The following is a 26,413-nucleotide window of genomic DNA, read 5'->3' on the forward strand; positions in this document are numbered from 1 at the left end:
TACCCTCACCTCACTTCACTAAGGAATTAGTGCCACTTATCAGAAGCTAACACTTCACTAACACTAATCTGTGCTTCCAAGAAAAGTTGGTGCGGCCCTGCTTACCTTTTGGCCTTGATGTAATCAAAGTTTCGCTTCCAAGCGCAGAATAACAATTAATGCTGCTGGCAAAGCCACCAGCGGCTAATTTAAACATATCCTTAATACACATTGATCACACAATTGATGGGTGAGCAAGCATCCCAACTATTTATACACCCAAAAAAGAAATATTTTGTATATCCCCTTTAATCACAATACAGTACAGTATAAATATCAATTCAGTGTTCATTATGATCATATTCATCCATGCTGCCAACTTTGTTAAAGAAAAAAAAAAAAAATTCCTGTACTAGTCATATACTCCCTTGTGGACATACCAAATAAAAGGCAGATCGCATAATGCAATACTTGATGGTCAACATTATCCATATTGACAAGTGGGTAAAGGAATATGCTGGCAATATTTTTCACATTACCCATTGCGATAAAATGTGCAATCCAGGTGAAATATCATTTTCAACCCCTAAATTGTAGATTTTAATTATCCAAACCATGTTGAGGTCATATAAATATACTTTACAGTCCTTCATTTCAGTGTTATTTAGTCATGTGTATAAGTAAACATGATTTAATTTTACATCTTTGCATTTACGATCGCCCTGCATTGGTCCTTTGGTATTCTGATGTAAACCGGACATGCTCATTAATCTAAACACATGAACATGAATTTCAAGGATAAACCTGAAAATCTTGGGCACCTACGAGAACTAAAGAGTACAAATATAAGTACCTGAGTGTGAAGCGGCTGTGAAATGGAAAATATTGCATACATGAAAATTACTTTTGTAGAATGAGGCTTGCTATCAAAATCCTACGGGATGTACGCACTGCAGCACTCATGCAGATTGTCTGACCCCGATTTCCAGTATTTAATGGGTAAATATGTACATTATCCCATACTTTATTGCCTTTGTAATAACATGTATTTGAGTCCAGGCTTGAGGTAAAACTAATCCAGCCATCCATGTTCTATACCATTGTCTTATCGCAGCGGTCTTTGGGCGAGAGGCGCGGTACAGTCTGGATCGGTCACCAGCCAATCACAGGGCACATCGAGACAAAAAACTATTCTCACAATTCCATTTAGCAAGAATTACGATGTAGACGCATAATTTGCGTGAGCAAAATGTGTCGGGCCAGATGGCAGGTGTTTTAGCGTCTTCAATTGACCTAACATGCATGTTTTGGGTATGTGGAAGTACCTGAAGAAAACCAACACAAGCATGGAGAGAACATGCAAATTCCTCACAGCGGGGCCTGAGCCGAGATTTGAACCCAGAACCTGACAACTTTGAGGCAGACGTGCTAAGAGATGACAACCAAATTTGTATGAGTTCAATTGTTGGTTAAACTATAATACAAGGTCAATTTTGTCACTCGGGTTCATGCAGCCAGCACTGTCTAGATTCCTGGCCAGCATAGGAGTTTCTTGTCCATTTTGGGCAGTGCTGAAGCACCCCGAAAATGAATCCCAGCACTCCTAAACTTCTGATCCTAGAATTGCCCATACTGGCCAGTAACCGAATACCGTGCCACTGCCGGTATAGGGGTTGTGTCAGAAAGGCCAGCAGGCATTATGACTGTGTGTAACAAAACATGCAAGTGACTTGCTGTGCTTACCCCTGATGGGTGCTGAAAGTCACAACAACAAAAAGCTGCATTTTATCACAGGTCAGCGTTTTTTTCTCTTAAGAAATTCTTTCTAGAAAGCCAATCTAATGTGTCTGATGCAGATATGCAGCCCTGTGCTCGAGCATAAGAACAGAACAGTAAAATGGGTTACAATGGATTAATGACCCATCGTTCTTAAAAAACAAACTCATGCAATCGTGAAAGTGACAACTTCCTTATTGTATCAATACAGATCAAATCATAACACAGGCCAAAAGTAATTGGAACAAAGGACGAAAAGAAAAATCCCAAAACTGCTACAAATGACGGAAACAAGTATTTGTTCAAATATGCACACACGTGAAAGTTGCAAGAACCCTTCTGAGGTCAAGGTTTTGTCTACGATAAACGATTCACATAGGCAAGCAATCACCTTTGGACTCGAAAATGTTTACAGCTCTGTGTTTCTCTGACAAATTCAAACTCAAATTCTTGAGTCTCAACAAGCTCACAACTGTTTGTCTTTGTCTATGACTTCGACCCCAAACGGCTTCAAGTGATGCGTCTTATGTCCAGCGAGACAGCCATTGTCTGAGCCCTTCGGAGAAACTCCGCACGTTTGTCACGTAGAAGTTGAAGTTGAGAGCGAAGTCGGTGCAAATGTTGGAGGACGTGTCCACCAAGGAGCAGTAGAGCCCGGTCCCACCAACGCTGATCACCACGGTAACAAGACACAGCAGGAGCAGGATCAAGCAGGAGTTTCCACCCACTTCGTCTGCATGGAAGACACATGGCGCAGATGTAAAGCGGGATACTGAACGCACAAATTTGAGCATTTTACCTGAATGAGTTTGAAACCCCTGATGGAAGAAGTTGAAAAATACAATGACAACCATATAATCAGAAATAGAACTGTGTTGTGACGTGGCAGTAGCACAGCATCGTGGCGAAACCACTGCATGAGTCTCTCTCCTGGCTGCTCAGTACAATATGGCTACTAAGCTGACTCAATCAAAAAATGAAACTGTCAAATTAACCACAGGGTTAGTTCAGCGTACGAGTCACTATCCAGGTTGCTCACTAGCCTCCAATATGGCTCAGTCAAAAATGGCCCGATAATCATAATAAAAGAAGAAAGTCAGTTACAGTACATCTGAAAACGAACCGGCAAATGCAGACTTGTCACGTCAAAGGTGGAGTGAACATTTCATCGTGTGGCTAACTTATTGTTACACTTAAAACATTGTTTAACCATGGAACATATTTATTCCATTTCAGTTTTAGTATTGAAAAACTGTTTTCAAATGTAAAGGTCAATCAGCTTCATGATGTTCAATCTTTGAAGTTCCACTGTAATGCAATTCAAGAAAGAGTCCACGCTTTGATTTAATTTGGCGCGGTTCAGAAGCTAACCTTGTTCGACGCCATCTTCCGGTTCGCTGAAGCGGACTTTGCGTTTGGAGTTCATCTTGTTGTCCACGTCGCTGGGGGGCGGCAGTCCATCCAGGGATGCTCTCCTCCTCTTCAGGATGGAAACCAGACCATCGGGGCACAGACTCTAAATTTTTAACACATGCAAGATAATAATGGATAGTCAAAAGTATGGAGGAACGGCTCCATTTTATAGCATAAGAAAGTTTTTCAAAACGTTTGACTGGTTTTATTTTTGTTATGTTTTATATATATATATATATATATATATATATATATACCGGTGTATATAAAGAGTTCTTCATATTTCTCATACGACTGAGTATTTTGGAGTATTTTTGTATTTTCTTTCTTTTTTTTTTTAAATCTTTCTTGCACTGTACATTCTGTTAGTAATTTTAGTACGCTGTCTTTTTTCTGTACTTTGTTTTTAAATGCTTTTAATCATGGAAATCACATAGTTACCTTGTGTAAGAGATGCGCTATAGAAATAAACTTGCTTCACCTTTACACAAATAGCTCACTTTAGATTGATAACAAAACATTTAACATTGTTGATGTGCTGTAGTAGTTACATGCTGCAGTACATGATAACAGAAAGACCAGTGCAGTTCCACATCACTGCAAACTTCAGCTGCAATAATGAACCTATAATGCTTGTCTTCGCTGTAGAGATTCAGCCTATCCCAGCTGACTTTAGGTGAGAGACAGGGAACACGGGAAGAACATGGAAACAGCGCGCACGAAGCCTACACCCGAGACTCGAACCCAGAACCTCAGAGCTGTGTGACAGACATGCTGACCAATCAAGAACTCTGCTGTCGTGCATTCATTAACACTGTTAAAGTGGTACTTCTATGACGGTGTCAGTCAAAATTGAATATTGTCTTTAAAACTTCAATACTACTCTTACCGTGGATCTCTTGAGATTGTGCACGTGTACGCCCTGTTTCGGCCAATCAATGTCCTTAAAATAAGGTCCCAAGTTTACCGTATGGTATACCTTTAAACGGTGACAATACACCTCCTTTTACACCGAACACACACAAAATACAATAGTTATTTGTACACCTTGCTGTTGGAAATACATTTCATGAGTATCTTAATGGATGCAAAATTCACAAACTGAAGACACCTTTACTCATCTTTAAGCAGCATTTTGCGCTTTAACTACGCTTCCAACATCTATGTTAAATGGAGTTCCGTTAAATTCTAATCAAGATACAACATTGCTCAGCTACACTTTATGTTCAAATTATTCATTAGTCATTACACACAGATGTGTATTATATGTGTAGGTGCAGACGTTTAGCAATCAGGGGACAGTAATAGTGACTTTCAGCAGGACTGACACTCAGCACCAACAAAAAAGTCTTACTCCTATTCTTCATGGTGCAGAAATAATAAGTTGCAGCATGCAGCTTATGCTGCCTACTAAAATCATGTCATTTCCTTTTATATCAACATCATCTGCTGACATAATTCATGGGCCAATTGTTCAGCGCCCTGTAGGTCAGCGTTACTCCACATCATGTCTCGTCACCAAATGTGTCACACAGTTCTGAGGTCTCTGGGTCTGAATGGCTATTCAGAGGCAATCCAAATAAAGTTCATCAAAAAGACATGTTTATTTTGGATCTGAACAGCTACTTTCCCCACATTAAAGTGTGCGGGTCTAAATGACCCGCAACATCAAACTCTGCACAGACATTCCACGACACATCACAGTGTTCAGATTTTGCACACTAGTTCATGACCCTAGATGAGGAAAAGTCACAAAATTTCACGAAAAAAAAAAAAAAAAGGATAACCAGTACTTTAGCCAACACAAAAACTGAAATGGGTCAAATTGACCCACAACATAATACAAGAGCTAACTGGGGGGAATATTGCTATATTGATGGCTAAAAATAGCCCTTCTGTAATGAAGGCCACATCATGCACACACATCTAACGCTGTATTGTGCGAGAGCCCAGCAACCTTTTCACACGTTACGATGCCAAGAATGCACTGCATGTGAAGGCTGCTGCCTGCTTGCTGCTCATGTTTTCCTTCATGTTGGCCATCTTATGGGGGGAAAAAAAGCACAACACTGTTGTGTATAGTCTTTAAAAAAATATATTTTTTTTTTATTTACTGCTGCTCAACGTGATTGTAGTTCATATGTGTGACTTCTTGACTGCAGTTTTATAAAGGAGAAGGTATTATTTTGACGATTCATCTGTATACCAATATACTGTACATCCATTTTGTCCTGTTTAGGGTCACAGCAGGGGCCAATGTGATTGCGAGGAGTGTATCGAATGTGTATGGATCCCACACCTGTTGCACGAGGTCTGCTGTGTGAACCACTACACTACCAATGGCCCAATGTTTATTGTATTCCATCCATCCATGTGCTAGACCATAGGCGTCGAACTTAAGGCCCGGGGGCCAGATGTGGCCCGCCACATCATTTTATGTGGCCCGCGAAAGCAAATCATGCTCGTCAACCTCCGTGATTTTTGCTAAAATCTGTACCCAAATTCCAAATTGTCATAATAATAAACAATAATGTTGAGATATTGCATTTTTCTGTTACCAAACCCTTTTTCTACAGTAACTTAAACAATACCTGAACAAACTATTATCCTTGTCTTCTGATTTCAAAACTAGTTATCCCTCAATTTGTTGTGTAATGGTAATAATATGATTTGGTGTCACTGTTCTAACGGCAATCTGGGGGAAATCATAACTACAATGCGGCTCGAGACAAAAAAAGAGTGACACCCCTGTTCTAGACCGTGTATCCTCATTAGGGTCCTGAGTGAGCTGGAGCCTATCCCAGCTGTGTTAAACACCCCGGACTGGTCACTATTCAATCACATGCCACATCGAAAATAACCATTCACACCTACGGAACACACATCTTAGAATCTCCAGTATAAATCCCAAGTTGTTAACAACCCTGCTAAATTTGAATGATTAAAAAAGAATCTTATAAAAGGAAGCTTCAAAATCGTCAAAAATCATGCCACTTGCAATTGTGCAGAATAACCACGGATGTGAACGAAGGTGCTCAATTTCTTATACAGTGAGGGAGGAGGGCCTAATGCCAATTCAGTCCAACATGGTTGTCAGTCTTTGCACATTTTCAGCATTTTTTTTTCAAATGTGTTTAATGTGTGGATTAATTTCTAAACTAATCTCTGATTTCACTTTGCAGGGTTTTGAATTTACCACATTAAAACTCCACAACGGAGAGCCTGAGCCAAGATATGAACCCAGGACGCCATGAATGCCAACAAATGATATTGAAAAGGTAGTTTTGGGCAAGACCAACAGATGATAGATACGTACAGTATGTGTGTGACATAATAGCCAACTACACGACTAGGATACATATTACACAATTTTGTTTTTTGCAGGTCTGTATCAACAAAAAGAATTTTTGAGTATCTACTGTATGCAAAACTGTTCCAAAAACCAAACCTTCCCATTTTTACTTTGCTTTAACTGTTTTTGTGTAAATAGTCTACAATTACCATGGAAAGGCACATTTAATATGCTCCCATACTGTGCTTGTGTGGGATCTTAAAGAGGACAAATTCTGGAAATGTGACTTTTTAATTAGTAATATACTGGGTCACTGGAGTGCCTGCCCACCTCCAACTGCGAATTTAAGTAAATATTTGGTTGCTCTGCACTTCCAGCCTGCCGTTACATAAAAGTGGGGTTAATTTCCATAAAAACAGCCCCACACCGAGTTCTTCTGCCCATGACGTGAACACCTTGGCTGGGTGATGATTCAGAGCAGGGGTCACCAACATGGTGCCCACGGGCACCAGGGGGCCTGTTCCGAAAATGTCTTGCCAGTGAAATGTGTGTGGCAGACGCTCTAACCAGTCGTCTAGGCGGCAGGCGGCACGGTGGGCGACTGGTTAGAGCGTCAGCCTCACAGTTCTGAGGACCCGGGTTCAATCCCCGGCCCTGCCTGTGTGGAGTTTGCATGTTCTCCCCGTGCCTGCGTGGGTTTTCTCCGGGCGCTACGGTTTCCTCCCACATCCCAAAAACATGTAATAATTGGAGGCTCTAAATTGCCCGTAGGTGTGAATGTGAGTGCGAATGTTTGTTTGTTTGTATGTGCCCTGCGATTGGCTGGCAACCAGTTCAGGGTGTACCCCGCCTCCTGCCCACTGATACCTGGGATCGGCTCCAGCACGCCCGCGACCCTAGTGAGAAGCAGCTCAGAAAATGGATGGATATATATATATATTTATATATGTTTTTTTGCTGTGCTTTCACAAAATCACACTTGAATTGGTACAAATTTGTAAATGACAGTATGATAAGCCTAAAAGCATTACCATCTCTCTCTGTCTAAAACAATTTGAACTTACTGTCACAATATCATTTAAAAATAGCAATGTGCTAGCCCCAAATTTTTTTGGGTTTGTTTTTTTCCTTTACGTCTCTGTAAATTGTCCATCATCCTGATCAAGCTAATCTGCAAAGGTTACATCGAGCCAAGTGGGCTCTTCTTGTTCGTTCAAAACAACTTATCAATTTTTAAATAATTGCCTATTTAAAAAAAATAAATAAATGTGTAGTTCAAAGGTCAGGATTGTAGCACATGACCACATCAATGCGTTTATAGAGACATTCTAGTAAGATAGATGACTTGCCCCAAAAATAATTTTAGCAAATTTGTTATTTCAGAAGTGAATATCAAAGTGGTAGCATTTATCAGTACCATAGATGTTCCTCTCACTTTCAAAGAAGTTGGTGACGGCTGAAGTGGAGTCCGGCCTCCTGACTACCATCTCTCCATGCGTTACTGAGTACTTGAGTAGTTTTTTTCACAGAGTACTTATTTACTTTTTCTCAAGTAATTACTTGAAATACTTTTTACTTTTACCTGAGTCATATTTTTCTAAGGTAACAGTACTCCAGTATAACATTTGACAACTCTGCCCACCTCCGGTGTGAATAGTTCTTTGTCTATGTGTGCCCGCCGATTGGTTGGCGATCAGTCCGAGCGTGTAGCCCAGCTCTCGCCCAAAGCCAGCTGGGTTGGGGCCCAGAATAAAATGACAACCCAATCCAACCCATTAACTCATTTTGTGAACTCCAGTGTGTAGAGAGTTGTACACCCAGCCAGAGCTCCACTGGGTTACATAGCAGCACTGTGTTCAGCCTGAAGTGCTCATTAGGTACAGTTGATTTCATCCCTGCCCTTGCAGACAGTCCACAACCCCTTCAGCCAGGACATGATGTCTTGACGCTTGCTCAGAAACACAGCACACTCCCCATGTGTCTCAAGACTCGGGTGGAGGGCTTGAGATGTTGGAGATGATGTCATAAGGGAGCAAACATTGGGCGTGTCCCAGCAAACGCTTAATGGCTGCGGGCTGGGACGGGGTGGAGTTTGCAAACATAACATCTACCGTAATTCCATGCGTGTGTAAAGGAAGAGTGAAGAGATCAGGGAGTGGGTAGAAGGCAAGACGGAAGGAATGAAGGAAGGAAGAAGAGATGAGGAGGTCTTTCCTACCCCATTAGCATGGCAAAGTCTGGCCAGGTCCGTGTCCGACGCCTGGGCAACCCCTGCTGGCCACTCCACCTTCACCTCCTCCTCTTCCTCCGCTACTTCCGTCATTTCCTCATGCAGCTCTTCTTCACTTCCGTGTTTAGGACGCTTAGCATGACCCGAGTTGGACTTCATTCTTGCCACTTCGTCGTCATCTCTGTGTGTTATTTCATGCTTGAATGCTGTAACGACACGCAATATTACAACATTACAGCAACTATTCCACAACAACTCCACATACAGATTTGAATGAGATCCATTACAACAACGCTTTTTACCAACAACTACAACTAAAAAGGATTTTTTTTTTTTTTTTTTTTTTTTTGGGGATCTTTAGCTGGAAATAACACAAGGAGCATTGCGAAATGCTGTAAGCAGGTCGGACTAACTTTTCCGGTCCAGGGCTATATGATTTTTTTTATTCTTTTTATTGAACATTTGTAAGAGGTTATTTGTAGACAAGAAAACAATTTGTGAAATGTATTTTAATCATAAAGTAATAATTGATTTTCACTTTTATTGTACTATTTCTACTGAAATGATTCCCAATTAATAAATTATTCAGTCAAATAAATAAAACATGTCAAATGCATATGTAAAAACTATTATTTACAAAACTCTATGAACGATTATTTAAAAACATAAGAATACAGCTTGAACAAAACCTGAATAAATACATAATTTACCAATTTTGGGGGGGTCGGGGTGGATAAATGAATGTAAATGTCTCCTGATAGTGCAAATGTTCGGTGAGCTGGATTGAAAAGCAGAGCAGCACAACCCTGGGCTACAAGATGTTGTGTTCGGATATAAAACAGGACTTTAAGGCATAATTGTTTTGAAAATTATTCATTAAAATGTGATTATTAGCAAATAACAGATTAAAGACCGTCTCAATTTAAAGTTTAATAAGAATGTTATTTTAAATGATTTATACCTTTCATTCATAAAGGGTTTTACATTTTTTAGTTGATGTCAGACATTACTAGAATGCAAAAAGTCACATTGTTCTGAAAAATCTGGGATATCATTGATTTTCAAAATGTAAAAAAAACAACATATATATGATGTATGTTTTTATGAATATTTTTAACACAAATGAAGGTCTTTTGTGACTTTCTTGTGTCACTTTCAGTCCGAAGATCCCCTTCTTTCTTAATTCCCCTTGTACATCTGCATTCAATAAACAAAACAAAAAAGTCACATGGGCTCAACTGTTCATCAACTGAATATCAGATAAAGAAAGAAACAAAGGAATTAAGTAATCAGCACATTTCTGATGCGGATGTAAATAATATTTTGATTATACTGTATTTGAAGGGGCGGGACGGTGGACGACTGGTTAGAGCGTCGGCCTCACAGTTCTGAGGACCCGGGTTCAATCCCCGGCCCCGCCTGTGTGGAGTTTGCATGTTCTCCCCGTGCCTGCGTGGGTTTTCTCCGGGCACTCCGGTTTCCTCCCAAAAACATGCATTGATTGGGGACTCTAAATTGCCCGTAGGTGTGAATGTGAGTGCGAATGGTTGTTTGTTTGTATGTGCCCTGCGATTGGCTGGCAACCAGTTCAGGGTGTACCGATGATAGCTGGGATAGGCTCCGGCACGCCCGCGACCCTTGTGAGGAGAAGCGGCTCAGAAAATGGATGGATGGATGGATGTATTTGAAGGCAGTTGCTTGGTCTTCTAAAATGTAGCTCCACAAACAAGGGCCACCATGTTTTTATCAGCTCTGTAACGGTTCAAAATCATACATAAGGTAGCTCAACACATTTCCATGACAATAAAGTTTTGTAGTCCCTTTGTCAACGACATCGAAAGAAATAGTTGGATTGACTCTTACCCTGAGGGGATGCCTCTTTCTTGATTTCAATGTCTATTAGCCTTATATCCTCACTCAGGGATGGGCTTAGTCCAGAGACAAAGACAAGGGAAAAAGACAAAGTTAATCAACATGAGCTGATGAAACAGAAATATGAACAGTCTCTGTATATTGTTATTATTAATCATTAAAGCCACGACCCTACAGGGGATAAGCGGTACACAAAATGTCTGCGAAGACACTGATCGTGTTCATGATGTTTCACAATAATAACCGTATGAGAATGATTTAACAACAGACAGATAACAATATGCAACTTTATTTCTTTAAATCTCTGCAAGCATTTATATTTTAAGTGATCACTTCTACAACATTGCAAGATCATCGCGATGTCCATTCACTGGTGAGCTATTTTTAGAACAGGGTCGCAGGTTAGATGTGGCCCTCGTGAGCACAGCTGCTTTAAACCATGAATAAACAACAAACTACAATCCCAAAACTGTTTAATATAATTTCAAACTAATTTATAACATTACCCTTAAAAAAAATGGCTAACAGATTATTGGGGGAAAAAAATAACCAAATTGTGCAGGTATATGTGGCAAAGGCTCACGTACTGTAAATTCCCAGATGCCATAGAATAATGCTACTTTTCTACAAACCCCAATATATCTATATATATATATATTCAAGCGAATACACTACAAATACAAGATATTTAGTGTTGAAACTGATAAACTATTGTTTATTTGTAAATATTCACTCATTTAGAATTTTATGTCTGCAACACTTGCAAAGCTGGGACAGGGGCAAATTTAGCACTTAGCTACATCACCTTTCCTTTTGAAATCACTCAATATGCGTTTGCGAACTGAGGACACGAGGTGGAATTCTTTCCCATTCTTACTTGATGTGCAACTTTAGTTGCCCAACAGTCCGGAGTCTCCATTGTCAAATTTGGCACTTCATAATGTGCCACACAGTTTCAGTGGGAGACAGGTCTGGCCCGTCTCGTACTCGCGCTCTTTTACTACGAAGCCACGCTGTTATAACACACGCAGAAAGTGGAGGCTGGGCATTGTCTTGCTGGAATATGCAGGGACGTCCCTGAAAACGACGTTGCCATTAATGGTGGCTTCACATATCTGCAAGTTACCCATGCCACGGACACTAACAGCTTTTTTTGGAACGTGTGGCCGGCGTCAAATTCAAAATGAGAGAATATTTGCACAAAAAACCACACACATCAGTTTATACATTATTATATATCTTATTTTTGTAGTGTAGTTAATTGAATATAGGTTGAAAAGGATTTGCGTATCAATATAACAACGTAACACCTTCATTGGATTTGGGGGTTGTATTAGAAAGGGCTTTCGCGCCATCTTGTTTCATCTTGTACCAGCTTAGCGTTTACTTCCAGCAAATAGAGAGGTTCCCAAAGACATTTGCAAATACATCCATTTGCGAGCAGCAAACTGTGAATTGGTGGAGGAATACCATTAAGGACCCCATGTTCACTCACATTTTGTCCATTGTTACATTATTATGAGATACACAGTACAGCATGTGTACAGGCTGTGATGACTCACCTGAGGTGTGTCCCACAGATGTGTCTCAGTGTCTCAATGTGTTTCTGATTGATGTTGTCTGTTTCGGCAGGCAAACGGATGTCAGCCTCCTTCTCTTTGCAGCGGCTCTCTGCAAGCACAGACAAGTTTGCACGTGGATCCGCATTTTCGCAAAGCGCCAAATTAGACAGCAGTGTTTGCAGTACCCCAGTTCTCGTGCAGGACGGTGAGGTTGAAGAGCACACGTTCATGGTAGAGCTTCTCAAGCTGGAGAAGCTGGATGGCCAACTGGTCTGGTGACAGCGGCAGTTAAAGACAGTCAACCCATTCAAGGCTTCTCCTTTAGGCCTTGTCTCTTGCCAGACTTAAAGCAGTAACAGAGACACACGAAACGACGTCGTGTGAGCTATGAGACAAAAGTATGGGGAGACGCCCACAGACAGATAAACAGACCTGGAACTGTTTTGATGTGGAATGTACGCAACCCGGCATACCTTCATGGATTTTGCTTTGTGCATTGAGGCACAGCCATGCTAGAACATAAAAGCACCTTCCCAGAAAGTTTAAAGAATATAAAAAAAGGGCCTTCCCCATATATTGACAGAAACCTAACTTCTGTCATTTGTTTAATTAAGAGGTGTGGCCTAATATTTGTGTTCATATAGTGAATTTGAGTTTCATGTTTAGAGATGCATTATATGAAGCACTGATGATGGCCACAGGGGGGTTTGTACTTCTATTTTGTCTTGAAAGGATACAATCCTCTTGGAGTGCGCAGGCCTCTGCAATCTGAAATGAAAAAAAACATGTTTAGAATACAGCAATACAAAAGTGGTGATGGATTTTACCCTTGGGACATAAAAAAAACTTGAACCCTCATGACAGAGCACAATGTACGTTGTCAAATTAGGATGCTCAGCCACGAGTGGATGCTTTCATGTGAAATGTATTAGATTGCTTCAAAGACATGACGGTCACATGGTGAGGCGGAGCACGCAGACAACCTGGGAAACATTAAGTCACATGCAACTATTTATAGCACACGTTGAAATGTCTGGATAAAAACACGTTTTGCATATTGTTCTTTTACTATACTGAATGTGAATTAAAACCAAGGTACGTACAAGCATATTGTTGGACCCCTACCGATGATGCATTTATGTGGTTTAACCATTATAAGCAGCTCCCTGAAGGCAACCATAATTGCGATCTGGCGCGAAAGACACACACAAAAAAATCAGCTAGCATCCCTTCTCAGACGCTAATCCGCCGGAGTTGTTCAAAAATGTGATGCATGAAAGCAACAGCAATGCTTCCCTGTGGATTGTATTTCATTGGTCTTCATCAGTGGCATGCAAAGGTGTGTCGGTGCCCCTTGAATACCAATCGTCAACAGGGTGAAGGGTGCTGACGAATAAAATCCCCGAACGAAAAACATTCGCCAAGGGAGACTTGACGGTTTTGATGCCCACCCAAACTCGTTTGGATGCCGCCCAGAATTATAACTCGATCTATTGCCACTATAAAGTCATGTGGAGAACTGTTACACAACCAAAATAAATGATTTGACAACTAGGCTAAGTTACCGCCTTACCAGCAGAAAAATATTAGTCACTAGTCGTGTTGTGTATTAAACTGCAAAATGAATGTGTATTAACACATGATCATGTACAGTCATTTTGTTTGTTTAGTTCGACTTCTTATTCCTGCCGTCTCTCGATTTTTTTTTTTTTTTTTACTTGTACAGTAGTATACTGTTGATCTACATTGCAGCACCTCCTTGCTACCGAAAATATAGAATTTTTGTAAGTTTTGTAATAATTTACTAATTGTTGGAAATGTTAACTTTATGTGGAATTTCTGTCTTTAAAACATAAATGAAAACATTTTATTTCATTTTATCTTTGTATATTTTATTAAGTTACTCTTAATCTATGTAAATTCCCATATATTCCTGTTATGTTTTTTCATACTTTGTCATCTCATTCATCCTTTTCAGGAGAAAAAAAATAATACAGTAAATAAATAAGCATATCAGGCAGACAGTAAGGGGGAGTAGTGCAATTTTTCAGCTATGTGGCTATTTTTAGATTGATCTATTTTTAGCCACAGATTTTGTGGCTTTCACCTCTGTATCTCAGCAGTACGCCACAATGAAAGTGAAAACATTTTGGAGCACTGCTGGAAGAGGTTTTCACTTTTACCGTTGACTTGCTAGTGTTTTTGTCAGTGTTTTTTAACATCTGCCCTGTGCTCTGTGATTACTCCAAGCAAACAAGTTTCTCAAACATGTAGGCACTTGTCTGAATGTTGCGAATGCGGAGGGGAAAAAGCAACATGGGAGCGTTTTCGCCATGTCACGAAGATATTTTTTTTTATTTGAACTGGAGATTACACTGCACATCGGAACCCAAAAACAATTTTTCAATCAAAGCAATTTAAAAACACATATTTCATCTTTTGAAACATTAATACATATAATAAGGTGCGCAAAGTGAAATCAGAGCACAATATTAACGAACCGAGGCGCGACATCAAAATCATCCAATCTGTAAAGTGAATTCAGAGATTTGTTTCTAAAAACATGATAAAACTTCAAAGATAAATGCTGAAAACATGACTCTGAACTATGTCGTACTCAACTGTGGAGATGAAGGGCTCTATTTTCATGGACAGCACATGTGCAGCAGGGCACAAATGCCGGCAGATTATGTTGCGAATGGAAGGTTCGTTGAGCGTGTTTTTGGCAGACTGGTCTGCACCAAGCTGGCGTTCCGGTGCAGCGGGGGACAAGGACCAAGGACAGTTCCTTGGAGACGGCGGGCCTAGCACAGTGACAATTTGGTGGCAGAAAGTCAAGATAAACTTACACCTGCTCAGACCATGTTTTTGTCCTGTATGTGTTTATAGATTATTCAAACATTGAATAGCACTCAATCTCTACGCTCAGTTTCAGATTTGAGTTTTGCCTCGGAAGACTACATTACTGCAAGCCCCAATTCCAATTAAGCTGGGACACTGGAAAATGTAAATAAAAACATTGTACAGTACAATGATTTACAAATCATTTTCAACCAATATTCAATTGAATACACTGCACAGACAATATATTTAATGTTCAAAATGAAAACGTATTGTTGTTTTTGAAAATATTCTCTCATTTTGAATTGGATGCCTGCAACAGGTTCCGAAAAACACCTGCTTGGAACATTCCACAGGTTAACTGGAAACAGGTTCATGTCATGATTGGGTATAAATGGAGCTACCCCGAAGAGGCTCAGTTGTTCACAAGTAAAGATTGGGCGAGGTTAACCACTTTGTGAACAACTGCTTCAGCAAATACTCAAACAGTTAAAGAACAACCTTTTTCAACGTACCAGTGCAAATAATTTAGCGATTTCGTCATCTACGGTCCATAATATCAACAACAAAAAATTCAGAAAATCTGGAGAAATCTCTGCACGTAGGCGACAAGGCCAAAAACCAACATCATTGTCTTTGTCAGTTAACACAGTTCATCACAATAGCTACAACAGTGTGAGTACTAGACTGGCCTGTCAGCAGTCCAGACCTGTCTCCCATTGAAAATCTGCGGTGTGTTATGAAGCGCAAAAAACGACAACGGCGACAACGGACTGTTGAGCAACTGAAGTTGTACATCAAGCAGAATGGGAACGAATTCCACCTACAAAGTTTCAACAATTAGTCTTCACTTCCCAAATGACTTTTGAGTGTTGTTAAAAGTAATGGTGATGTAACACAGTGGTAAACATGCCCCTGTCCCAGTTTTTGGGGGGGAATGTGCTGCAGGCATCAAATTCAAAATGAGTAAATATTTGCCACAAAAAAACTATCACTTCGAACATTAAATATCTTGTTTTTGTAGTGTATTCAATTGAATATAGATTGGAAAACTTATAAAATATATATTTGCAAATCGTATTGTTTTATTTACATTTTACACAACGTCCCAATTTCATTGGCACTGAAGCCAGGAAGGAGTAAATGTCATGAACAAAATTTGGTTACAGATACTACACTAGAAGATGCAAACCACTCATTCGCAAGAATAGGAAGGGCAGGTTGGAATTTGAAGTACAGAGGCAAGCCTCAAATTCTGTGACATTTTGTAGACTAATGAGACAATGATTAAACTTTACCAAAGTGATGAAAATGATAAAGCTTCGAGAAAAGGAAAGATCTGCTTGTGATCCCAAAAATACAAGCTTAACTGTGAGGTCATGTCATGGCTTTGGCTTTCATGGCTTTGTTCTGAATTGGGGTCACTCATCTTTCTTGATGAGCAACACGATGACAGGAGCAATATAGAAGTCTACAGAAACCTTGTGTCCACCAATTTAAAGAAAGATGCAACAAAACTGATGGGGGAGACCCTTTGTTATGCAGCAAGATCAGACCCATAACTCTGCCAAAACAGCAACTGAGTTTCTCAGGGGCAAGATGTACAAGGGTTTACACTAACCAAGTCCACCTCCAGACTTAAACCCTATAAAGCACGTACAGTGTATTTTACTTGCTGAAGAGGAGAGAGAAGGGAACAAAACAAACAACTGAAAGAGGCTGCGGTGCGAGTCAGGAGAGCATCATAACAAATGCAAAAGTTTGGTTATGTCATTGGGTCAGAATCAGAATCAGAATCATCTTTATTTGCCAAGTATGTCCAAAACACACAAGGAATTTGTCTCCGGTAGTTGGAGCCGCTCTAGTACAACAGACAGTCAATTTACAGAACACTTTGGAGACATAAAGACATTGACAAAAAACAACAACAAACAACAATTGTGCAAAAAGATGCAGAGTCCTCAGTTGGAATGGCTAATAACGCAATAGTCCGGTGCAATGACCATTGTGCAAAGGGCACTGAGACTTCAAGGAGTGTATGCGGTTTAAAGTGACGAGTACTGCGATAATCTGGGACAATGGTTGTGCAAATGTTACAGATACTCCTCAATCAGTGTGCAAATGGAGCAGATGCTACTCTGGCATGAGTGGCCACTATATGCAAATAGTGCAGCACGGCGAGACAACTACAGTGAGTGCACGAGTAATACATAATACAGAAATGTGACAACGAACTCAAGTCAAAAAATTGCCAGCTTGTTGTAATGGAATTGTAAGTTAGCTGTTCAAGAAGTTGATTGCAAGAGGGAAGAAGCTGTTGGAATGTCTACTAGTTCTAGTTTGCATTGATCGGTAGCGCCTACCTGAGGGAAGGAGCTGGAAGAGCTGGTGACCAGGGTGGGGAGGGTCCGAGAGGATTTTGCACGCCCTTGTCTTAGTTCTGGCAGCGTGCAAGTCCTCAAGGGTGGGTAGGGGGGTACCGACAATCCTTTCAGCAGTTTTGATTGTCCGTTGCAGTCGGAGTTTGTCCTTTTTTGTAGCAGCACCAAACCAGACTGTGATGGAAGAACACAGGACTGATTCGATGACCGCTGTGTAGAACTGTCTCAGCAGCTCCGGTGGCAGGCCATGCTTTCTCAGAAGCCGCAGGAAGTACATCCTCTGCTGGGCCTTTTTGAGGACGGAGTTGATGTTGGTCGCCCACTTCAGGTCCTGGGAGATTGTAATTCCCAGGAACTTGAAGGTCTCGACGGTTGACACAAGGCAGCTGGACAGCGTGAGGGGCAGCTGTGGCGAAGGATGCCTCCTGAAGTCCACGATCATCTCTACAGTCTTGAGCGTGTTCAGCTCCAGGTTGTGTCGGCCGCACCACAGCTCCAGCCGCTCCGCTTCCTGTCGATATGCAGACTCGTCACCGTCCTTGATGAGGCCGATGACAGTGGTGTCATCTGCAAACTTCAGGAGTTTGACAGTCGGGTTCGCTGAGGTGCAGTCGTTCGTGTAGAGAGAGAAGAGCAGCGGAGAGAGGACACAACCTTGGGGCGCCCCAGTGCTGATGCTGCGTGTGGATGAGGTGGCCTCCCCCAGCCTGACCTGCTGTGTCCTGCCCGTCAGAAAGCTGTAGATCCACTGGCAGATGGCAGGTGAGACGCTGAGCTGGAGAAGCTTGGATGAAAGGAGATCAGGGATGATGGTGTTGAACGCTGAGCTGAAGTCCACGAACAGGATCCTCGCGTAGGTCCCTGCACTGTCGAGGTGTTCTAGGATGAAGTGCAGTCCCATGTTGACTGCATCATCCGCAGATCTGTTCGCTTGGTAGGCAAACTGCAGGGGGTCCAGCAGGGGACCTGTGACACTCTTGAGGTGGTCCAGCACAAGACGTTCAAAGGACTTCATGACCACAGATGTCAAAGCGACAGGCCTGTAGTCATTCAGACCCGAGATTGCAGGTTTCTTGGGGACTGGGATGATGGTGGAGCGTTTGAAGCAGGATGGAACTTCGCACATTTCCAGTGATCTGTTGAAGATCTGAGTGAAGACTGGCGCGAGCTGGTCCGCGCAGACTTTGAGGCAGGATGGAGACACGTGGTCCGGGCCTGCCGCTTTGTTAATCTTTTGTTGTTTGAAGATGCGTCTCACATCCTGTTCATGGATGGTTAACGCAGAGGTCAGAGGTGTGATTGTGGTCGCGGGTGCGGCCGGGTTGGTGTGTGGTGTGAAACTGTCCTTTTCAAATCTGGAGTAGAAGGTATTCAAGTCGTTGGCTAGTGTGCTATTGTTCTCAGCTTGGGGGGATCGTCGCTTGTAATTAGTCAGCGACTGGAATGCATGCCAGACTGATTTAGAGTCGTTTGTGCTAAACTGTTTTTCCAACTTTGCTGTATAGATCCTCTTTGCAATGTTAATTTCTTTAGTCAGCTGGTTTCTAGCTCGATTATACAGGGCCCTGTCCCCGCTCTGATATGCGTCCTCCTTAGCTTGGCGAAGCTGCTTAAGTTTAGCAGTGAACCACGGCTTATTGTTGTTGAATGTGCGAAATGATTTGGTTGGAACACAGACCTCTTCACAGAAACTGATATAGGATGTAACAGTGTCCGTATATTCATCCAGGCTGCCAGCTGAATTTTCAAAGACACTCCAGTCTGTGCAGTCTAAGCAGCTTTGAAGTTCCATCTTGGCTTCATTTGTCCACTTTTTGACTGTTTTCACTGTAGGCTTCGCACATTTAAGTTCTTGCCTGTACGTCGGTATTAAGTGAATTAAGCAGTGATCAGACGAGCCCAAGGCTGCACGAGGTATAGCACGGTATGCGTTTTTTACCGTGGTGTAGCAGTGGTCTAAAGTATTATTTTCCCTGGTAGGACAGTCGATGTGCTGCTTGTATTTAGGGAGTTCGTGGTTGAGTTTAGCTTTGTTAAAGTCCCCGAGAATAATGAGGGGTGAGTCGGGGTGTTTTTTTTCAATTTCGTTGACTTGATCGGCGAGCGTTAGCAATGCGGCGTTCGTGTTAGCTTGAGGCGGAATATAGACGGCAGCGAGAATGAATGATGCGAACTCACGTGGGGAGTAGAATGGTTTACAATTTAAGAATAGCGACTCCAAATGCGGGCTGCAGTGTGTGCTGATCACCGTGACGTCCGTACACCATTTTTCGTTGATATAGAGGCATATCCCGCCGCCCTTTGTTTTCCCCGATGATTCCATGTCGCGGTCCGCTCGATGAATGTGGAAACCGGGAAGCATAATGCCGGCATCAGGTACAGCGTCGCAGAGCCAGGTCTCCGTGAAGCACATGGCCGCGGAACGTCCGAAGTCTTTACTTGTCTTTAACAGAAGATGAAGCTCGTCCATTTTGTTGGGTAGGGAGCGTACGTTCGCGAGGTGGATCGACGGGAACGCCAATCTGTGTCCTCTCTTGCGGAGTTTCACCTGAATGCCGGCTCGCTTCCCTCTGTGGCGCCGCTTCCGTCTCCATGCGCCGAAAACCGCGGACGCCGCACCGGTGAGTAACTCGGGGAAAAAACTGAGCGGATATTCGAAAGTTGGTGACAGAAAGTCTGGAGTAGACTCCTTGATGGTTAGCAGGTCTCCCCTTGTGTAAGTGAGTCGTGTAAGGTCTCCAAAGACGGACGAAAAACACAAAAACAAAGACAATACTAGAGAGCGCGTTACCGAGGCGACCACACTGGTAGGCGCCATCTTTACATCTTTTCACAGTTTTAATGGAATTATTGCAAGCAAAAGATTTGCAACTAAATATTCAGTGTTATTTGCTCTCATCTATTTGAAGTATCTGTTCTAACACTTTTTGCTTACCTAAAATTCCCGTATTTCGTTAAAAATAACGGCATCTTGTAAGTTGTGTAGCTGATCCAGATGTACAGTACTTTGAAATAAAAACTGAACTGTTGCCTCACTGTTCCAATACTTTTGTGGAACACGCGTTTTTCTGATGTCAGAGGTTGAGATAGATAAAATCATAACAAACAAATGGAAATGATAGAAATGTCCTTTTCTCACATTCTGAGACTGCCACACACGACAAAACACATCCAAGCTGAAAAACTGTTAACTGCTATTTGTAACTATGAACTTATCCATTTTGAAACATGTTTATTTTTGATTCAGTTGATGCTGATAACATACATTTAATGGCTGCCAGGGTCTTAACATTTTCAATGTCTTAATTAGCACCTTTATTGTACTGCAGCTTGCAATCTTTTGAAGTAACCTGTCGGAAGGAAATTATAATCGTTGTTTTATAGTCTACTTTGGGGGTCATTCCTAAGACTGCCTTTTGATATGACATACTGTGAGCGCAACCCTCAACACAATTCACAAACCACGGTAAAGCAACTTAAGTATAGACTACATTGTGTGTATGAGGTGGGGAGGGGGGCCCATCGGGACGCCGATGTATGTAGGCGCAGAATTGCGTGCTACGCCCCTGAGGCCAGGTGTCTCAATACGTTAGTTCATACAGTGTAGCTAGATGCATACAGAATGTCACCTGAGGCTTGTTTAGTCTCTTAGTAAAAGCATATGCTCCCAAAGGATTGGAGGAGGGGGGGGGGGGGGGAACATTGCCCTCTTTCCACACAAACACCCACCTGGTGCAGCGAGTGTGGCAGTACTGTGTAGTCATTGTTTTCTCCGAGAGACTGTAGAGAGGCCAGCAGCTCTGGGCTGAGGCTCGACGCTCCATATCTGGAGACACTTCCTGGAAACATACCAGAAAACAAACACAACTCCTGCAAGACTCACCTGCTGTTTTTCATATCCAATTCATTATGCGTAGCCTTGTATGTTTCCCTTCTGACGCATTCTCAAGTGCAGGAAAATTTGCCCGGTGATGATGACGCAGTGATGTCTTCCGTGATGTCAGAAGTGTGTGTTATCCATGATGAAGGGGCATCTGACCAAACATGCCCCTCATGCAAAGTACGACAAAGTGATGACGCACAAATAATAAAGTATGATTCACAATGATGGATGCTAGATTAGCAGCTCTTTATATCTGCTTGAGTCCACTACTGTGCATGCAATATGCATTTACATTTTGGGATGCATTGGGGTTGGTTTTTTTTTATTGCAAAATGTGTGTAATATCTAATACATAATCCATCTCATGAACCCACATTTATTGCAGGAATACGTTCCAGACTCACCCGCCATTTTGCTTAGATATATAGTTTTGTCACCCCAAATGCATCAAACCATCTAAATTGACAACTGTGACACTCCTTTCCCAAATGCGGCTGCGAGGGGATTGCAGTAAGCAAGTATATTGTAAAAAAATAATAATAATAATTAAAAACTAAAAACAATTGGTATAATCTGCAGATTTTCAAAAGTAGAAAATACTGTAGGCGACACGGTGGCCATCTGGTTAGAGCGTCTGCCTCATGGTTCTGAGGTCTGGGGTTCAATCCCCGGCCCCGCCAGTGTAGAGTTTGCATGTTCTCCCCGTGCCTGCGTGGCTTTTCTCCGGGCACTCCGGTTTCCTCCCACATCCCAAAAACATGCATGGTAGGTTAATTAAAGACTCTAAATTGCCCATAGGTGTGAATGCGAGTGCGAATGATTGTTTGTTTGTATGTGCCCTGCGATTGGCTGGCAACCAGTTCAGGGTGTACCCCGCCTCCTGCCCGATGATAGCTGGGATAGGCTCCGGCGCTCCCGTGACCCTTGTGAGGAGAAGATAATGGATGGATGGATAAAATACTGTATATGTGGAACATCCCATGACCAAACCCGAAAAACACCTGAGCTCCAAACAAGGTTTGAACAGGTTCAAACCATCATGTCATGTCAACTCTTAGTTATGCTAGACATCGCAACATACACGGGGAGTCTGCGAAGCTGTTTTCCGGGTTCGGTCACATTATGTGGCGCATATAGCTGACGCAACACGCAAAGGGTAGTTGTGACATGAATTGTAGTCTCCGAGTCGTGATAGTCATTGTGGTCTTTGGTTTCCCTTTTATATGGGCCAGTGTGTCAGATGAGGCCCACATTACGAGTATTACTGTTTTCTTTGTAAATTTCTGTGTCGATCAACCTTTTGATTAGTTTGTAGCTTTTTGACTCTGTTGTACTAACCATTTGTACAAAAAAATCATAATAATAATAAATGTATTTCAACTAGTGGCCTATAACTACCTAGAGTGTATTTAAACAAGATTGACTTAACTAAACTTTTTAGATGCATGCTTTCAATTCAATTTAAACTACATTAAATTCCAAAAGAAAATGGTTAAAATGTTGTCATTTCAGGATTTATTTATTTATTTATTTTTGCTGCGCTGTACCTAAATCTACCAACGCACACACATAAACACGATGTATTTCGCTCGCTCTTTGTCGCTTTGTCGCTTACATAACATACTGTAGCTTACCATCTCCAGCTGTGTGGTATATTATAGGCATACAGCCAAGAGTATTTGTCTGGGGCTTAGTATCACCCTGCGCGTCTTAATGCTCTGGTTGCCTTGTGCACTCTTAAAAGGGGGCAGCATCATGGTGATAAGCTTCCAACCAGCAGTTCTTTGCAGAAAGAAATGATTCGCTGTGTCTACCCACTTCATAAATGAGAAACTGTCTGTCAGGGTGATTATTAAATATAAGTATTGTACCTGAGACACTGCTGATGCACATATCATCGTCCTTCTTCTGGAGAGTTGCAGTATCTGGACCTTTGGGCGGACCAGTGTTCTTGTTCCCCATCACCTCTGTCACCTCAGCCAGCTTTTCTTTAATGTAAATGTCCCACGAGCCAGTATTTTTATTTTTTTTTCAGTAATCGTCTCTGGTCCGGTGTGACGTGTAGCGAAGTAGCTATTAAGAGTTATTCCTTTCCAGAGAAAGTATGTGCCACAGTCATGTGTTGTACTACAGAAGAGGTCTGAGCATGTGATTTAATCCTCAGTGGCCAAGCAGGGAGAGATGTGCTACGTCTTCCACAGGTTACTCAGAGTTCAGAGGTAGACGCATTAAGCAGCTTCCTTTAATTGTTCCCGGCCACCTGTTGGAACAAAAAAATAAAATAAAATAAAAATAAGATGATTTTATTATGTTTAAAACCTGAACATTTCTGTTTGCCCTGGCACACGTTGATCGTTTTAAGAGGGAGAGGACACACGAGCAGAGAAAGTGAAGATTGCACCTTTGCATCGCATTGCTTGTGAAACGGCGCTAATGCCACAGATTCAATGAGCTGTTTTGTGTCTCAACTAAAGCATGGCTGCTCACTGAGGCAAAGAGTCGTGCTCCCTTCTTCAATGGCGTCAGCATGCTCAATCTTGTTTATGATTCATTTGCTGACTTGCTCTGACCTGGATTAAAAGAGACAACTAGCATGATTATTACTACTGCTTTGTGTCACTTTTATTTCCATTTACTATTTCTAGGCTGACTGTCATAGGTGTTTCTCGTCCATCTTTCTGGGTGCTGAAGAAGCCCTAAAATGACTCCTAGAACCCCTCAAATTTGAGGGATCAAAAAAACATTTTTTTTTAACTTTATTTCCTTTTTAAACAACGTAGAAAGGTGAAAAAGCACAGTACATGGTTGTAAAATAATATTTTTAAAAGAGAGGTAGAGCAACCACCCCCCCCCCCCCCCCCCCCCCAATGCCCCAACAATTGACCAGGACATGTTGCCGGATGGGTCCGCATTGACACGATGGTCAACTATAATTGGGTCGTGTTAGTGGTTTGAGATGTTGATGTCTTGAGGCAATTACTATTAGAGCCCACCTGACAGGTACAAGTGCTCTCCAGGAGCAGAGCAGGTGGAGAAATTAAGACAGATCAGCAAAGACCAGCGTGCTGCTGGTGGCACCAGCAAGACTAGCACAAAAACACAAAAACTGGTTTATGCTGTGGGTTTTACACTTGGTAGGTGGGCAGGCACTCCAGAGACCCACCTATTTGTTTGTGAACAATTTTAAAGTTTATTTTATAAAAATAAATAAATAAATAAATCTCCTTTAAGAGGCAGATTCTTTGCAAAAATATGTATTGTATTCCAGTGAAGTATCACAGTTCTTAACTCTAGGTTTATTTAACGTCACAGAACTCATCTGTGACGTATCTGCAGGTAAAAGAAATTACAATAGAATATTTTAGGAAGATGCATGCCCCCTATTTACATGCATGTTGCTTTATAGCATAAACCTGAAAAGGAAGGGGTTCCTTGTCTTTCATTTTAAAGTTACACCTTAATTAAGATCATCAGGATATTACGACTACTGAGGAGTAATTTTAAAGTCTACACAGACCTGTCATTTACCGACAGAGTCCTTTTTAAGCTCTGCCTCTCACACGGCCTGACGCCATTTTACCCACTAAAAGCTTGTCAACGCGAACGTCTCGACTTCCTGTCTCTTAGCATTAGCGCAGAAAGGATCGGTTACAGCTGACATGATGCAGATGAATTACATGTATGCTTGTTGACATTTCGAGCCCTGTTGCGACACAATGTTCTCGCTGCATTTATTCAACATGGGAAAACTGAATTTTATTACATGGAATGAGAATGGAATGCCGGGAGCAAGGAATGACTCATAATATATGGAGAATTATGAAGCAAGACAAAAAATGTGAGGATAAGCAAAATGGAAGACGGATGGACGGCATACCATTCTACATAAGGATTAAAAAATTTCTCCCACATCCCAAAAACATGCATTAATTGGAGGCTCTAAATTGCCCGTAGGTGTGACTGTGAGTGCGAATGGTTGTTTGTTTGTATGTGCCCTGCGATTGGCTGGCGACCAGTTCAGGGTGTAGCCCGCCTCCTGCCCCAATGGTGGCTGGGATAGGCTCCGGCACGCCCGCGACCCTTGTGAGGAGAAGCGGCTCAGAAAATGGATGGACGGATGGATGAAAATACAGCACGCGTCCGTGCCTCAAAAGTGGTTTGCTCCACGGGACCGACCCCTCGCAACGGGGCTCTATGAGCGCAATCTGCATAGAGCATTAGGCTGACTTCCAATGATATGCAGTCATGTTGTAAGTACCTGGCTTAAACCAGGATATGTGGAACATTTCTTAACTTCTACCACTCAGCAGTAACACCCTATTTTCATGACTTGTAGCTCATTGTTTATGTTGTTAGGTTGGCGATACCTGACATTTTTAGGTGGTCAGAGACAGCACCACTGTCCTCGGTTTGAATTGTGATGAGAGCCGCTGCCCTCAAAACCTCAGACTGTAGATTCACCCATGGTGGGAGGCGCAGGGAGGACTTGGAACCTCCACACCATCAAGCTGCGGCCAAGTTTCAAAGCCCGAACCTCAGAACTGTGAGACCGACGTGTTAACCACTAGCGCACATGTTTCGCTGCGGGCTGCAGTAGTTTGTGGAAATCAGTCAAACATTTATTACGGCCATGAAAACTGGCTAACTTGATTGACTTATTTTTTATTTTAAACTGATTGCAATGTGAAACCCTCTATTTTAATGTTGCATACAAGGCATGTGCACAGACATTTTTGGAGCCAGGTGCTCAAGCCAATAAGAGGGTACTCATCACCAAAATGAATTATATAATCAAGAAAAAACAGTACTATGTATTTAACATTTATATATACCGATTAATTGGCCGGATGATTTAATCGGCCAATTTTAAACCTTTTTAAAACAATCATAATATCGGCTGGATGTTTGCTCATTTTTGTCCCACTCCAATTTTATATATATCTATTGATGAATAAAGACAAAATGGGCTACAACCAAACGGTCATATTTTTCTTCCGTTCAGGGCGTCGGGGTAGGTGCTTGAGCAGCACCTAGTGACTATGTGTGCACACGCCTGCTGCATACACATTATAGCCTTTATTATACATTCTCTTTTTTTTTCTTTTTTTTTTTGATGATGATTATTATTTGAGGCTGTCAGGTGGGCCGTTGGAGCCTCCTGCGCAGTGCCCACGCGTGAATAGT

At 41.9% G+C, this 26,413-nt stretch overlaps 1 protein-coding gene across 6 annotated transcripts in view; it reads right to left on the reverse strand.

Annotated features, from left to right (window-relative positions):
• Positions 1-272: 272 nt before the first annotated feature.
• The window catches only part of cnstb (consortin, connexin sorting protein b), a 26,481-nt gene continuing 340 nt past the window's right edge, over positions 273-26,413 (reverse strand). Inside the window, exons 2-10 of one of the 6 annotated variants that reach the window (XM_061754065.1) lie at positions 23,101-23,489; positions 21,076-21,185; positions 12,862-12,892; positions 12,310-12,396; positions 12,125-12,233; positions 10,554-10,618; positions 8,679-8,896; positions 3,127-3,271; positions 273-2,488 (exon numbers count right to left, since the gene is read on the reverse strand). In XM_061754065.1, coding sequence (XP_061610049.1) covers positions 2,280-2,488; positions 3,127-3,271; positions 8,679-8,896; positions 10,554-10,618; positions 12,125-12,233; positions 12,310-12,396; positions 12,862-12,892; positions 21,076-21,185; positions 23,101-23,191 — 1,065 coding nt within the window. In that variant the 5' untranslated portion in view covers positions 23,192-23,489 and the 3' untranslated portion in view covers positions 273-2,279. Of the gene's footprint in view, positions 2,489-3,126; positions 3,272-8,678; positions 8,897-10,553; positions 10,619-12,124; positions 12,234-12,309; positions 12,397-12,861; positions 12,893-14,746; positions 14,929-21,075; positions 23,490-26,413 lie in introns of all 6 variants that reach the window. The other 5 variants (XM_061754069.1, XM_061754068.1, XM_061754067.1 and 2 more) reach the window with 5 other exon arrangements.

This window comes from Phyllopteryx taeniolatus, chromosome 18, assembly GCF_024500385.1.
Source record: "Phyllopteryx taeniolatus isolate TA_2022b chromosome 18, UOR_Ptae_1.2, whole genome shotgun sequence".
Lineage (NCBI taxonomy): Eukaryota > Metazoa > Chordata > Actinopteri > Syngnathiformes > Syngnathidae > Phyllopteryx > Phyllopteryx taeniolatus.